Below are 16,655 nucleotides of genomic sequence, written 5' to 3'. Positions count from 1 at the left end.
TTGTATTGGTGTTGCCATATATCAAAATGAATCTGCCACGGGTATCAACCTCAGATATGCAGATGATACCACCCTTATGGTAGAAAGTAAAGAGGAACTAAAGAGCCTCTTGATAAAGATGAAAGAGGAGAGTGAAAAAGTTGGCTTGAACCTGAACATTCAAAAAACTAAGATCATGGCATCTGGTCCCATCACTTCATGGCAAATAGAAGGGGGAAAACGTGGAAACAGTGACAGATTCTATTTTCTTGGGCTCCAAAATCATTGTGGATGGTGACTGCAGCCATGAAATTAGAAGATGCTCCTTGGGAGAAAAACTATGACGAATGATTTTGCCAACAAAAGTCCACATAGTCAAAGCTATGGTTTTTCAAGAAGTCATGTACGAATGTGCGAGTTGGACCAGAGAGAAGGCTGAGCGTCAAAGAATTGGTGCTGAGCTCTTGAATTGTGGTGCTGGAGAGGACTCTTGAGAGTCCCTTGGACTTCAGGGAGATCAAACCAGTCAATTCCAAAGGAAATCAATCCTAGTCATTGTAAGGACTGGTGCTGAAGCTCCAATACTTTGGCCAGTTGATGCAAACAGTCAATTCATTGGAAAAGACCCTGATGCTGGGAAAGATTGAGTGCAGGAGGGGAAGGGGATGATAGAGGATAAGATGGTTGGATGGCATCACTGACTCAGTGGACATGAGTTTGAGCAAGGTCCAGGAGATAATGAAAGACAGGGAAGCCTGACATGCTACAGTCCATGGGGTCACAAAGATTCAGATACAACTTAGCTACTCAACAACAGCAGCAGTAAGGTACTTTGAGAAAGCAAGTGAGAATTAAAGATGGATGGATGCCCACTTTGGATTGCAGTGGTTTGCAATGTCAGGCCTGATGCTAGTGAGATGTACCTGAAAGAAAGGCATTTAGGATTTGGATATTTGAGGAAGAGAAGCATCCCAACCAGTTGCACTTTTGTGGGAAAAAAAAAAAAAAATGTAAAGGGAGAGATGAGTGAGGTGTGCTCTGAGAAAGGGAGGGGCTGGCTGCCTGGAGGAGATATTCTGTGCTGGGAGATGGTTGGGATTGAAGACTGGGGGTCTTTAAAGGCAAGAGAAAGGCTTTCTGTGTGATACAGTGGTTTACAGACGTCATGGCCCCTGCATCTACTTTAGAGGGAGGCTTGAGAGTGACACGTGGGAAGACTCATGTGGCCAAAATGGGTGAGAGAACTAAACGGCTGTAGTCAGGGAGACCTTTGCCAAATATATGTGAACAAATAAATCAATTTCTATTTCTGAAGGATCTGAAAAGCATACCATCTCCCCTTCATATCTCTCATCATTTCCAGCAGTAAACTTCCAAAATTCTTACTGTAGCAGGTGAACAAATCTAAAGAGGTTTTGTTGAATAATGCCAGAACATAAGAAGCCAACCTGGGTAAGTGCAGGAGTAAACATTAATTTTTTATGGCTGCACTTTTTTTTTTAATCAATAATTGCTCATTTTAATGGTATTTGATAACCCAGTAAAGATTATTTCAGGTGGGCCTGCAGCTGACATAGAACTAAAACATTTGTCCAGTCCCATAGGATTTTCTCCATACCTGTTAGAGCATTTAAGCTGTAACTAAACCTGCTTGATGTCTGTTGCGCAGACTGCTTATTGTCTGTTTATTATGAACTTTTTCAAAGCTGTGATGGAGACTTATTCATTGTGTATCCTCGGCCCCAGGCTCGTTGCTTTTTAAACAGTTGTTGAGTGGGTAGTTGGAAAATAATTACTTTTTCTCTGCTGTTACTGTGATTTATACATTAATTTAAGATTATACATAATAACACTCTGTATGTATGTCAAGAGATTTGCCTGGGTCATTTAGGAGGGAGAGCACGGTTATGGCTGCACTTTAGTCTGATATACAGTCCTGCTCCCATAGAGAGATTTTGGTATTTGAGTACTAGCATGGCTTTAAATCTGGATGTCCCCTGATGTCAGGAGCCACTAGGTGGTAGATCCTGCAGCAGAGGCAGTGGTTTAGAAATCAGACAGCTCAGAGGAGCCCTCCCACCTCTGAGTGATGCCCGCTTATCCTTCAGTCTCCATGTCAATTGTTACATCCTCAGCCTCACCTGTCCTAACTGTCTCCTCAGCTAGATCTGGTTGCCTTAGTCTGTGTTCTCATTGGACCCTGTGATTTTCCTTTATAGCACTTACCACATGTAGTTACTAAAGTGATTATTCTTTTTTTAATTTATTTTATTGAAGTGTAGTTGATTTACAATGTGTTAATTTCTGCTGTACAGCAAGTTTATTCAGTTATACATATGTATACATACAACAAACCTAATTCAGTTCAGTCGCTCAGTCATGTCCAACTCTTTGCGACCCCATGAATTGCAGCACGCCAGACCTTCCTGTCCATCACCAACTCCCGGAGTTCACCCAAACTCAGGTCCATCAAGTCAGTGATGCCATCGAGCCATCTCATCCTCTGTCGTCCCCTTCTCCTCCTGCCCCCAATCCCTCCCAGCATCAGAGTCTTTTCCAATGAGTCAACTCTTCACATGAGGTGGTCAAAGTACTGGAGTTTCAGCTTTAGCATCATTCCTTCCAAAGAACACCCAGGACTGATCTCCTTTAGAATGGGCTGGTTGGATCTCCTTGCAGAGACATCACTTTGCCGACAAAGGTCCATATAGTCAAAGCTTTGGTTTTTCCAGTAGTTGTGTATGGATGTGAGAGTTGGACCAGAAAGAAAGCTGAGCGCCAAAGAATCGATGCTTTTGAACTGTGATGTTGGAGAAGACTCTTGAGAGTCCCTTGGACTGCCAGGAAATCCAACCAGTCAATCCTAAAGGAAATTAATCCTGAATATTCATTGGAAGGACTGATGTTGAAACTGAAGTTCCAATCCTTTGGCCACCTGATTCAAAGAGCTGACTCATTGGAAAAGACCCTGATGCTGGGAAAGATGGAGGGCAGGAGGAGAAGGAGATGGCAGAGGATGAGATGGTTGGATGGCATCACTGACTCAATGTACATTGGGTTTGAGCAAGCTCTGGGAGATAGTGAGGGACAGGGAAGCCTGGCTTGCTGTAGTTCTTGGGGTCACAAAGAATCAGACACGAAAGAGCAACTGAACAGCACCAACAATACATATTCTTTTTCATTATGGTTTATAACAAGATGTTGAATATAGTTACCTGTGCTATACAGAAAAGTGTTAGTCACTCTGTTGTGTCCAACTCTTTGCAAACCCAAGTACTGTAGCCTGTAAGACCACTCTGTGAAATTCTCCAGGCAAGAATATTGGAGTGGGTTGCCATTTCCTTCTCCAGGGGATCTTCCCAACCCAGGGATCTAACCTGGGTCTCCTGCATCACAGGCAGATTCTTTACCATCTGGGCCACCAGGGAAGGACCTTGTTGTTTATCCATTCTGTATATAATAGTTTGCATCAGATGATCCCATCCCTCTCCTCCTGGGTGACCACAAGAGTGTTCTCTATGTGAGTCTGTTTCTGTTTCATAGAGGCATTCATTTGTGCCATATTTTAGATTCCACATATAAGTGGTATCATACAGTGTTTGTCTTTCTCTTGCTGACTTACTTCACTTAGCATGGTAATCTCTGGGTCCATCCATGTTGCTGTAAATGTCATTATTTTATTCTTTTTTATGGCCAAGTGATATTCCATTCTCTCTATACATGTATATATACATATACATGGAAACAACCTAAATGTCCATCGACAAAAGAATGGGTGGAGAAGATGTGGAGTGTATATGTTGTTTCTGTGTCTGCCTGTTGTAAAGAGTGCTGCTGTGAACTCAGGGGCTCATGTTTCGTTTTGAATTATAATTTAATCCAGATGCATACCCAGAAGTGGGATTAAAGTCATTGTTCTATTAGTATCATCTCTGACCAGGCTGTAACTTGCACAAGGTCAGGGATATGTCTGACAGTTTCCCATCATTTAACATGTACTTATCACAAACTATGTTCTGGATAAATGTTTATGCAGCCAGTGAACTGTGGAAAACTTCGACAGGTTACTTCATCTTTATGAGATACCATTTTCCTCATCTGTTTAAAACCTCCATATTAAAAGTTTTTTTCTAAGGTTCTTCAAAGAATTATGGATTAACGCTTCAAAATTTTTGAATTTTAAGTTATCCACACCTATGATCAGAAAATCAAACCACATAGAATATTTAAATTGAAAGTGTATATAATCTCTCAGTAGAGGTAACAGATAGTAAACGTTTCTGGTCTTACAAATAGAATAAAAATTAAACACACCACATTTAGCCAGAGTTGAACCAGCCCTTAACAGGGTGGGGTTATTTTCATTTCCAGCCCCCATGAATTGGTTTTCCTCTTTTAGTTTCAAAATATTTAATGCCCTAGGGGTGGGATAAAACTTTAAGAGAGGAATCTATGCTGAAAACAGGTGCAGCCAAGGCTGCAGTTCAGTTCCCATTACAATCTGCTCCATGCTTATTTATAGGCATTCCACAGAGATTTTACTGTTCTTGGTGAGCCTTTGAAGGTCTTCTCCTTTCTAGGATTTAAGGATCCCATCCAGCTATTGCTTAATAAACCAGTAAGGCACACTAGAAAACCCAAGGCTATGAAATTGCAAGAATGTTTTAATAAATTTGGATGTTTAGAATAAGTGACTGTTCACCTGAAGATCTGCAGCTTAAAAAGCACTTTTGTGTGGAGTGTTTGGTCTTGGGTGGTTTTAGATGGCTGAGGGAAATCATTGAAGGAGTGGGATATAGCTAAGTGGAGCTTGAGTTTGAATAGAAATTTGTACAACCAATTGTACCTGTGGAAGGACAGTCATTAATATATAGATAGTGAAAGTGAAACTGTTAGTTGCTCAGTCGTGTCCGACTCTTTGCAACCCCATGGACTGTAGCCCACCAGGCCCCTCTGGCCATGGGATTCTCCAGGAAAGAATACTGGAGTGGGTTGCCATTTCCTTTTTCAGGGGCTCTTCCTGACCCAGGGATCAAACCCTCGTCTTCTGCATTGGCAGGCAGATTCTTTACCACTGAGCCACCGGGGAAGCCAAAAGGATATGTTAATTCCCACATATTAAAAAAAATTCTCACGGAAAACTAAATATTCACATATTTATTTGCTAGTTTGATGGGGGAAAATCTACTTTGGTACATCCTCCAGTTCTTTATCCTGAAGGGAAGGTAAGAGAGACCGTGCGTGCCTGCCACAGTGGCCAGGTGTATGTGTGTGTGTGTGTGTGTGTGTCTGTGTGTGTATGCGTGTGCTTTGGAGTGGGAGTGCCCAGTTGGTGCCTAAGGGTTCTCAGGAATAATTAAGTTTATGTAACTGTGTTTGAAAAATCAGTATAATAAAGCTTTGGGCTTTGATCTGTCAATTGTGGCAATTTAACTGTAAGCACCACTCTGTTCAACATTAAGTGAGGTCAGTAGGAGAAGTGATTGTGTTCATAGGCCATGGGTTACAGTGGGCTCATGCGGTCACCTTGAGAGTGGTGTGTCCGAGCTAGGGGAACTGGGGACCAGTAGGCATGGGTGCATCCTGCCTGGGGACTCAGCCTTGGACGTGGCTCCAGGCCAGCCCTCAGGCCCAGGGCTCCGGTTGCTGTTGGTAGAGAACTGGTTGGTAGAAAGACAGCCAGTTATTTAAGAAGGCAGCTGTGCCAGATGGAACCCCTGGACTCTAAAACCCAGTGGACTCATATATTAAGGAGGTTTAGATGAGCCTGAGTTGGAATTCTCCAAGATAGTAATTGTGTGTTTAATATTAGCCAGTGTAATACAAGTTAAGTACTAGAGTACATAGTTCTCAGTACCATGCATGTTGTCCTGCTTGGGTGATTAGATTGCAGGGACTGATACCACACCACTAGGGAAGGGGTTTCTTGAATGTTTCAGTTACCGTTTATCGCCTTTTGCCCTCCAGGGAGGAGTCTGTTTTGCCCTCCAGTTCTGATCTGCTAAGTTGCTTCAGTTGTGTCTGACTCTGTGCGACCCCATAGACAGCAGCCCACCAGGCTCCCCCATCCCTGGGATTCTCCAGGCAAGAACACTGGAGTGGGTTGCCATTTCCTTCTCCAATGCATGGAAGTGAAAAGTGAAAGTGAAGTCACTCAGTCGTGTCCGACTCTTAGAGACCCATGGACTGCAGCCTTCCAGGCTCCTTTGCCCATGGGATTTTCCAGGCAAGAGTACTGGAGTGGGGTACCATTGCCTTCTCCGAGTTCTGATCTACTTGAGTCTATTGAGTCCCAGAGCTGTGCCTACTCTTCTGTCTGGTATAATACCTTAGAAATAATGCCCTGGCAATTTTATGAGCACCTAGAATGTGCAGGCATTTTACCCACATTATCTCAAATACATGCAGCCCTGCAAAATAGGTATTATAGGCTCCATTTTATATATTTGGAAAAGTTAAGACCCAAAGTCACAGAGCTAGTAATGGGGAAAGCTGACATTTGAACAAAATTCTGTAAGTTTCCAAGTCGATGTTCCTTCTGAAAATAATACAAACAAAAATTAGAATGATATTTTGTTGTTGTTGTTCAGTCGCTCAGTTTATCTGACTCTTTGCGACCCCATGGACGGCAGCACACCAGGCCTCCCTGTCCATCACCAACTCCTGGAGCGTACTTAAACTCATGTCCATTGAGTCAATAATGCCACGCAATCATCTCATCCTCTGTCGTCCCCTTCTCCTCCCGCCCTCAATCTTTCCAGCATCAGGGTCTTTTCCAATGAGTTGGCTCTTCGCGTCAGGTAGCCAAAGTATTGGAGCTTCATTTTCAGCATCAGTCCTTCCAATGAATATTCAGGACTGATTTCCTTTAGGATGGACTGGTTGGATCTCCTTGCAGTCCAAGGGACTCTCAAGAGTCTTCTCCAACACCACAGTTCAAAAGCATCGATTCTTTGGTGCTCAGCTTTCTTTATAGTCCAGCTCTCACATCCGTCATGACTACTGGAAAAACCATAGCTTTGACTAGATGGACCCTGTTGGCAAAGTAGTGTCTCTGCTCTTTAATACGCTGACTAGGTTTGTCAGCTTTTCTTCCAAGGAGCAAGTGTCTTAATTTCATGCCTGCAGTCACCGTCCACAGTGATTTTGGAGCCCAAGAAAATAGTCTGTCACTGTTTCCATTGTTTCCCCATCTGTATGCCATGAAGTGATGGAACTGGATGCCTTGCTCTTAGTTTTTTGAATGTTGAGTTCTAAGCCACTCTCCACTTTCATCAAGAGGCTCTTTGGTTCCTCTTTGCTTTCTGCCATAAGGGTGGTGTCATTTGCATATCTGAGGTTATTGAGCACTTAATTACCAGGCAGCAATAGACTTAGAAGGTCTTTATTTCCTATGGAAGAAAAATCAAGCAGAAACTCAAGATCAGACAGTTTAAGTAGCTTGCCCAAGATTATTTACTATGTAGCACACCCAAAATTTGAACCCATTTGGAGTGATTACAAAGGTTTTTACCCACTGGACAACACCACGTACGGAACTTTCATGGGAGTGTTACTCTCAGTTCAGTTCAGTTCAGTTCAGTCGCTCAGTCATGTCTGACTCTTTGTGACCCCATGAATCGCAGCACGCCAGGCCTCCCTGTCCATCACCAACTGCCGGAGTTCACTCAACCTCACATCCATCGAGTCGGTGAAGCCATCCAGCCATCTCATCCTCTGTCGTCCCCTTCTCCTCCTGCCCCCAATCCCTCCCAGCATCAGAGTCTTTTCCAATGAGTCAACTCTGCGCATGAGGTGGCCAAAGTACTGGAGTTTCAGCTTCAGCATCATTCCTTCCAAAGAACATCCAGGACTGATCTCCTTTAGAATGGACTGGTTGAATCTCCTTGCAGTCCAAGGGACTCTCAAGAGTCTTCTCCAACACCACAGTTCAAAAGCATCAATTTTTTGGCACTCAGCCTTCTTCACAGTCCAACTCTCACATCCATACATGACCACAGGAAAAACCATAGCCTGGACTAGACAGACCTTTGTTGGCAAAGTAATGTCTCTGCTGTTCAATATGCCATCTAGGTTGGTCATAACTTTCCTTCCAAGGAGTAAGCATCTTTTAATTTCACAGCTGCAATCACCATCTGCAGTGATTTTGGAACCCCAAAAAATAAAGTCTGACACTGTTTCCACTGTTTCTCCATCTATTTCCCATGAAGTGATGGGACAATATGCCATGATCTTATTTTTCTGAATATTGAGTTTTAAGCCAACTTTTTCACTCTCCTCTTTCACTTTCATCAAGAGGCTTTTGAGTTCCTCTTCACTTTCTGCCATAAGGGTGGTGTCATCTGCATATCTGAAGTTACTGATATTTCTCCCGGCAATCTTGATTCCAGCTTGTGCTTCTTCCAGCCCAGTGTTTCTCATGATGTACTCTGCATAGAAGTTAAATAAACAGGGTGAGGATATACAGCCTTGATGTGCTCCTTTTCTATTTGGAGCGTGTCTGTTGCTCCATGTCCAGTTCTAACTGTTGCTTCCTAACCTGCATATAGGTTTCTCAAGAAGCAGGTCAGGTGGTCTGGTATTCCCATCTCTTTCAGAATTTTCCACAGTTTATTGTGATCCACATAGTCAAAGGCTTTGACATAGTCAATAAAGCAGAAATAGGTGTTTTTCTGGAATTCTCTTTCTTTTTCAGTGATCCAGCAGATGTTGGCAATTTGATCTCTGGTTCCTCTGACTTTTCTAAAACCAGCTTGAACATCTGGAAGTTCATGATTCATGTATTGCTGAAACCTGGGTTGGAGAATTTTGAGCATTACTTTACTAGTGTGTAAGATGAGTGCAATTGTGCGGTAGTTTGAGCATTCTTTGGCACTGCCTTTCTTTGAGATTGGAATGAAAACGGACCTTTTCCAGTCCTGTGGCCACTGCTGAGTTTTCCAGATTTGCTGGCATATTGAGTGCAGCACTTTCGCAGCATCATCTTTCAGGATTTGAAATAGTTCAACTGGAATTCCATCACCTCCACTAGCTTTGTTCATAGTGATGCTTTCCAAGGCCCACTTGACTTCACATTCCATGATGTCTGACTCTAGGTGAGTGATCACACCATCGTGATTATCTTGATCATGAAGATCTCTAGATGAGATAAAACCAAGGTAAAGAGTTAAAAGTAAGTATGGTTAAAAGGGACTTCCACCATGACTCATTCAGTAAAGAAGATGCCTGCAATGCAGGAGACCCGGCTTCCATCCCTGGATCGGGAAGATCCCCTAGAGAAGGGAATGGCAACTTACTCCAGTATTCTTGCCTGGAGAATTCCATTGACAGAGAAACCTGGCAGGCTACAGTTCATGAGGTTGCAAAGAGTCGGCCTGGATTGAGTGACTAACGCTACTACACTGCCGTGGTTAAAAGGAGGTGGAGGACAAAGCAGGGTTAGGTTAACTAGACTCAAGCTTCCTGTTTCTTTTCTTTCTAGGTAACTGCTTCCTCTGCATCAGCCAGCAAGTCTTCCAGTATGAATCCCACAGAAGCCAAGGTATGGAGAGTCTTCAAGGGTCAACTTGGGTGAAAGCCCTTCATTTTATAAAGCAAAATGAATAGATACTTTGACAGATAGCTTGTGTGTCCTAGGAGACTTACACTATGGAAGTAAATATTTTCTTCTTAATTAATGAGGTTCTTTGAAAACTCAGCTTTCCTTTCAGTATTTGCCTCAAACACCATCTATATACTTATACGTGATTTTAGAATATCTAGAAAAGTGTAGTCCATGAGTTCTTTTGGTTCTAGCCTTGAGTTTTTTAAATTGTAAGATAATTTCTCTAAGTACATTTATCAGGATATAGATAGAAATATAAATTCTTAATTTCTTACTAAAACGGTTTTATTATCCTAACCATTTAAAACGAAATCCAAGAATGAGAAAGTTTACACTAAATGAACATAGAAAGAAGTGACATAGACTCTGGTTACTTCAGATGCTTTCTGAAGTTTTTTCCTGACATTTGAGTCATGTGGGTCACCATCTTATTGATAAACCGTTGTTGAGCTCTTGGGGTGTATTCTGATAATTTCTTGGAATTTCAGAATTAGAAATAAAAGAATGGCCTACAGTGGGATTGCCACATAGAATAATAAGCCTGTTTCTAAAGAGTTGGCTGAGTGACCTAACCCTCTCACCGACTTACGTGACTCGAACTGAGTTTCTCGGGAATGTTCTAAGATGGAAGATTAAAGAGGAAGCATTTTTCAAGATGCTCTCAACTAATTCTTATGAGCTAATATTCTTCAGTGCCTGTAGGAGCTACCCCAGCTCCATTATTATCAAATTGCCCTTGTTTAAAATTACCAACACACTTTTGCTTTGTGTTTTCCTTGTTACTTTACTGTTCCAAGTAGAATCCTATGCCATAATTTAATACTGGCACCATAATGTAGTACTGTTTAGTAATCCTGTGGCATCATGTTGAACTGTATTTAAAGGAGATTGCAAATATCTTAAAACACACTGCCAAACTCTAAGCCCTTATCCAATGTCATTTAGCACTCATTTTTATTTTTAAATGTAAAATTATGTTTTTATTTAGTAATTAATTTCTTAATTTTTTTAAAATACGTGTTATCTGATTCGTGATTAACCACCTATTAGGTGTCACTACTTATTTATACCAAGCTTAATCTTAAAAAGTATCAGAAAATCTGATCTTTAAAATGATCTTAAGACTATAGAAAAAATTTAGCCCCTGCCCCCGAAAAATTCTCATTGAACTTAGAGTCTGTGAAAATTAAAGTAAGGACGTAAAAAAGAGAGTCAGAAATATGGGATTTCCTTTTTTTATTATTTTGGTTCACATTTGACACAATGCCTCATTATAATTCATCCCTGCTGACTCTCAGCTTAAGGGCCGATGCTTATTTCAAGTGTGTCCTGTTTTCCAGAGTAAATGTCAGCAAATGGTTCAGCCATTGCTGAGCGTGAATCATGAGAATTCTTGGCACTCCTACAGATGTGGACTGAGGGAAGAGAGGGAGGAAAGTAGGAGAGGGAAGAGAGGGAGGAACAAAACTAAGATGTGCCAGTGGATGACTCAAAACCACTCTTGGCCTTAATTTTCTGTCCTTGGTGGATTTCAGTCATACTGTTCTCATTAATCATCTTATCTTCATGTGCTTCTTTAATTTTTTTTTAATTTTAATTAATTTAATTTTTATTTTATATTGTAGTAGGCTTCCCAGGTGACTCAGTGGTAAAGAATCTGCCTCCCAATGCAGGAGCTGTAGGCTTGATCCTTGGGTCAGGAAGATGCCCTGGAGGAGGAAATGGCAACCCACTCCAGTATTCTTGCCTGGATAATCCCACAAAGAGGGATAATCCCACAGAGGAGCCTGGTGGGCTGCAGTCCTTGGGGTCGCAAAGAGTCAGACACAACTGAGCGACCGAGCACCCATACCCACAGTTGATTTACAGTGTTGTGTTAGTTTGTGGTGTGCATACTTTTTCCATTTATTGCAGAATATTGAGTAGAGTTCCCTGTACTATACAGAAGATCCTTGTTGGTTATCTATGTTAAATACTAGTGTGTATATGTCAGTCCCAAACTCCCAGTTTATCCCCCCTCCTTTCCCCTTTAATAACCATAAGCTTCTTTTCTGTTTCTGTTTTGTAAATAAGTTCTTTTGTATCATTTTTTTTAAGATTCCCCATGTAAGAGATACCATGCTATTTGTCTTTCTGTGTCTGAATTAGTTCACTTAGCCCAATAATCTCCAGGTCTATCCATGCTGCCACAAATGGCATCATTTCATTCTTTTTAATGGCTGAGTAATATTCATATATATATATATATTTTTTTTTTTTTAATCCAGTCATCTGTTGATAGACACATAGGTTGCTTCCATGTGTTGGCTATTGTAAGCAGTGCTTCAGTGAACATTGGAATACACGTATCCTTCTGAACAATGGTTTTCTCTGGACCTGTCGCCAGGAGTGGGATTACTTGATCTTACGGTAGTTCTTTGCTTAGTTTTCTAAGGAACCTCCATACTGTTCTCCATCGTGGCTGTACCAATTTAACATTCCCACCAACAGTATGGGAGGGTTCCCTTTCTCACACCCTCTCTAGCATTTAGTGTTTGTAGATCTTTTTATGATGGCCATTCTGACTGGTGTTAGGTGATATCTCATTTTAGTTTCCATTTGCATTTCTCTAGTAATTAGTGATGTTGCACATCTTTTGATGTTCCTCTTGGCCCATTTGTGTGTCTTCTTTAGAGAAATGGCTATTTAGGTCTTCCCATTTTATAACTTTTTTTTTTTACTATTGAGTTGCATGAGCTGTTTTTAAATTTTGGATATTAATCCCTTGTCAGTCACATCATTAGCAAACATTTTCTCCCATTCTGTAGGTTGTCTTTTCATTTTGTTTGTGGTTTTCTTTAATGTGAGAAATCTTTTAATTAGGCCCCATTTGTTTATTTTCATTTTTACTCCCATTATTCTGGGAGATGGATCCAAAAATATATTGCTGTGATTTATGTCAAAATGTGTTCTGCCTATGTTTTCCTCTGAGAGTTTTATACAAGTATCTGGTCTTGTATTTGGGTCTTCAGCCCATTTTGAGTTAATTTTTTGTATGATATTACAGAATTTTCTAGCTTAATTCTTTCACACGTAGCTGTCCAATTGTCCTGGTACCACTTTTTGAGGAGACTATCTTTTCTCCATGGTATAGTCTTGCCTCCTTTGTTGAGATTAATTGACCATAGGTACATGAGTTTATTTCCAGAATTTCTATCCTATTCTGTTGATTTGTATTTCTCTTTTTATATATTTCTGTTTTTATAGCTATTTGATGACTGTAGCTTTGTAGTATAGACTGAAGTCTGGGGGCCCAATTCCTCCAGCTCCATTTTTCTTTTTCTAGATTGCTTTGGCTGTTTGGGGTCTTTTGTTTCTCCATACAGGTTTTAAAATTTTTTGTTCTAGGTCTGTGAAAAATGCCGTTATTTTGTAGAGATTTCATTGAGTCTGTAGATGGCCTTGGGTAGTAACGTCATTTTGACAATATTGATTCTTCCAATGCAAGAACGTGGTGTATCTTCCCATTTGTTTATGTCATCCTCAGTTTCTTTCATGAGTGTCTTACAGTTTTTGGAGTACAGGTCTTTTGCCTCGTGAAGTAGGTTTATTCCTAAGTATTTTATTCTTTTTGATGTGATGGTACATGGGATTGTTTGCTCAAGTTCTCCTGATCTTTTATCATTGACGTCTTGAAATGCAACAGTTTTCTCTGTGCTGATTTTGTATCCTGCAACTTTACCAGATTCATTGCTGAGCTCCAGTAGTTTTCTGGAAGCATCTTTTGGATTTTCTACATATAGTATCGTGTCACCTGCAAACAAGGGCATTTTTAGGTCTTCTTTTCCAATTTGTATTCTTTTTATTTCTTTTTCTTCTCCGATTTCCATGTCTTAGACTTCCAAAACTATGTTTAATAAAAGTGGTAAGAGTGAACATCTTTGTAGTGTTCCTCATATTAGAGGAATTGCTTTCAGCTTTTCACTGTTGAGTGTGTTGTTAGCTGTAGGTTTGTCATATATGGCCCTTTTTATTTTGGGGTATGTTCCCTCCATGCCCATTTTGTTTTTCCCTTGATGCTTTTAATATTTTCTCCTTGTCTTTAATTTTTGCCAATTTGATTGTGATATTTGTTTAGTTTTTTGTGGCTGCTGGTGTTTGATTTCTGTTGCTGGCTGTTCAGTGGTTACTTGTGATTTTAGTGTGTCCATGAGAGCTCATGTCCTCCCACTCCACCATCTGTCTCCACCTCCCTTCGTATACTTCTGATATTTGGCTTATAACATTTATTCTAGCCTCCTCTTGGGGATTTTTGCAAATTGTATGAGCATATTTCTTTAAATATTTTGAGCTTTTAGAGAAAAGGTGTTAATGCAAGGTAAAGCCTGTATCAAATCTGTGTCATGTTCGGCACCTTTAAAATGAAAGTTCGTCTAGCTGGAGGCAGTATGTCTGGGTCTCAGTTCTCTCTCTTGTCCCTCACACTTGATAGGCACACTGCTGTGTGTAGGGTGAAAGGTCAGATCATTGTTAATTAGGGGAGATCCCTTAGAGATTCTGTAGAGTGGACACTGGAGCCCGATGGCTTGGCTTTTATTCCTGGTTCCGTACTGGCTATGATATTGGAAAACTCCTCCTAACTTAATTTTAAACTTAATTGAACTTAATTTTTATTTTATGTTAGCGTACAGTTGATTGACAATGTGTTAGTTTCAGGTGTACAGCAAAGTGATTCGTTGTGTCATGAAATGGGGATGATGGTGGTGATGATAATAATGATACTCACCATACCTTTCTTATAGGAATATTGTAAGGACTCAGAGAGTTTAGAACAGTCCCTTGTACTGAGGGGCTATCAATAAGCGTTAGTTATTATTGTCATGGTTACTGTGTTCATCAGCCTCACTGCCACCAAAAATAAACTAAAGAGATGTGTTAGTGATTACTGATTAAAATGTATATTTCATTAGAAGCTGCTTGATTCTGTGATTATACATTCTTTCTTGTGATTATACATTCTTAATTGTATTGTAGAGTTCTTCCATGCAAAATATTGCCATAACGTCAGATTATAAATTAGAAGCTATTGATAGACTCAAACCACTACAGTACCAGCTGGCTTATTTTCCTTGTTAATCATTTAATAGATTACATTTGCATAAACTAAAAAAAGCAGTGTTGCAAGTATAGAAACACATTAACAAGGATCCAGTTTGAAAGGAACCAAAATTTTAAATTTTAAAAACATTTCTTTGTTCATGAACTTTGTTTCCTTCCCAAAGCAATGTGTGCTGGCATAAAAGGGTTTGTTACGTGAAGAGCACATGTACCTTCATTACTGAAGCATAAGACCTGATTAATTAAGAGGAGTTTTAATCAGTGTCTTCAGATAATATAGTAAAATATAGAAGTTTGTGCTGATACCACCAAGCACATAAAAAGGAAAGAAATAGCAGGAAGCATCAGGCTTCATTTTTAATCTCTTCTTTTGAGAAGTTCATAAACTGTTTCATCAAGTTTTATTCTTGTTTTCATCTCCTCCCTATATGGAGAAGGGATGTATGCACTTAAGGAATTGTCTTTTTAACACAGGTAACTTTGGATTGGGTGAAACTGTCAAATACTCCACTAAAGAACCTGAATCAGAGCCAGCTCTTCAGAAGCATTCCTCAAACTTTAGATTTGATCACTAGATTTTTATTGTGCAATAAAGAATCTATGCATTGTTTGATCAAACCGTCGTAATATTGTGCAGACAGCATTTCAGAAAACTTTTGATAAAACCTTTAGCTCTGTTAATTCATGTTGCTTACTTGACTGTCAGATAAAATAAAGTCACACGTGGGGCTGTGCTCTTATATTAGGCTATTCCAGGCAGCAAACAGCTGGAAGGACCGCATTCTCCTAACAAGAAAAGACACAAAAAACAGGTGATGTGGTTCATTGTACCAGGGAACACGTATGTTTACTAATGGTCACTGCAGCTGCCCAGCACGAGCTAATAATTTCAGTTCACCATCTTCTGTAACGCTTTGGCCCATCACAGAATTCTAGTAGGCTTAGTTACCCATCACTCACATTCTGGCACTAAAAACAAACTTCACTGCTTCCTATGTTCTCAACACTGTCAGCATCCCATTCTTCTACCTCATCAGCTGAAACCAGTGCTGAATATTCCACTCATAAAGAGGTCAAACATGTTAATGGCTTTGAGGGATGAGGGTTTTTATTTTCATTTATGTGTTAGCTACAATGTTCATGGTAATAAATCTCTACATATCTGTAATACATGCAGAAGTAAGATGCAGATTGCCATCTCAGTCGTAAGAGCAGACTGTTAATTGATGTGCTTCTATCTAAAGAATTGCAATTCTGGGAATTCCCTGGCAGTCCAGTGGTTAGGACTCTCTGCTTCCCCTGGAGGGGACACAAATTTGACCCCTGGTTGGGGAACCAGGATCCCAGAAGCCATGTGGCATGGCCACATAAATAGCAGTTACAATTCCAAGAAAAGCATAATAATCTTAACTCACAACACTTACATTGATAAATACATAAAACTTATCTTTTAGCTCCCTTAGTTGAAGAAAATATATGATAAACTTTATAAACTCTGTTTATTTTTCCTTCCCTTCTTTTTCTTTCTTTTGCATTTAGGCTGTAAAAACAGAACCTGAGAAGAAGCCACCATCATCTAAGGTAAATGATTTAAGTCCACTAATGAATTATTGGGGTTCTTTAAAATAATAATGAATAGCTAATTTTCTACATTGGTTACTGAATGGTAAAAAAATTGTCAGCTAACTAATTTTGGATTACCCTTTTGAACATGATTATATAGAGTGTATATAAAATAATTATAATGTTATCTATATATATATTGTTAAGATGAATAATATTTTATAAATGAAAACAGTTTACTTCAGAAAGCATTTTGTTCAAATCTAGGTCTTCGTTATAGCTGAAGTAATTAAAAAGAAAAAAAAAAAACAGGAACAAAGGACAAGAGACAAAGGGTAATGAGTATCTGGTTAATGATGAGACATGGAGAATAAAGGTGTCTATTGAACCCGGCACCTAGATAACTAAAGAT

General features: G+C 40.0%; 1 protein-coding gene across 8 annotated transcripts in view; it reads left to right on the top strand.

Moving 5' to 3' along the window:
- Window positions 1-16,655, top strand: part of CAST (calpastatin) — a 131,887-nt gene that overhangs the window by 67,834 nt on the left and 47,398 nt on the right. For 5 of the 8 annotated variants that reach the window (XM_044948531.2, XM_025292205.3, XM_044948527.2 and 2 more), the window contains 3 exons: window positions 9,461-9,520; window positions 15,427-15,492; window positions 16,220-16,261. In XM_044948531.2, the coding sequence (XP_044804466.2) occupies window positions 9,461-9,520; window positions 15,427-15,492; window positions 16,220-16,261 (168 nt within the window). The remainder of the gene's footprint in view (window positions 1-9,460; window positions 9,521-15,426; window positions 15,493-16,219; window positions 16,262-16,655) is intronic. The other 3 variants (XM_044948530.2, XM_044948529.2, XM_044948533.2) reach the window with 1 other exon arrangement.

The sequence above is a fragment of the Bubalus bubalis genome, chromosome 9, assembly GCF_019923935.1.
Source record: "Bubalus bubalis isolate 160015118507 breed Murrah chromosome 9, NDDB_SH_1, whole genome shotgun sequence".
Classification (NCBI taxonomy): domain Eukaryota; kingdom Metazoa; phylum Chordata; class Mammalia; order Artiodactyla; family Bovidae; genus Bubalus; species Bubalus bubalis.
Note: the sequence above shows the minus strand (reverse complement) of the source record. Positions and strands in the feature narration are given on the sequence as shown.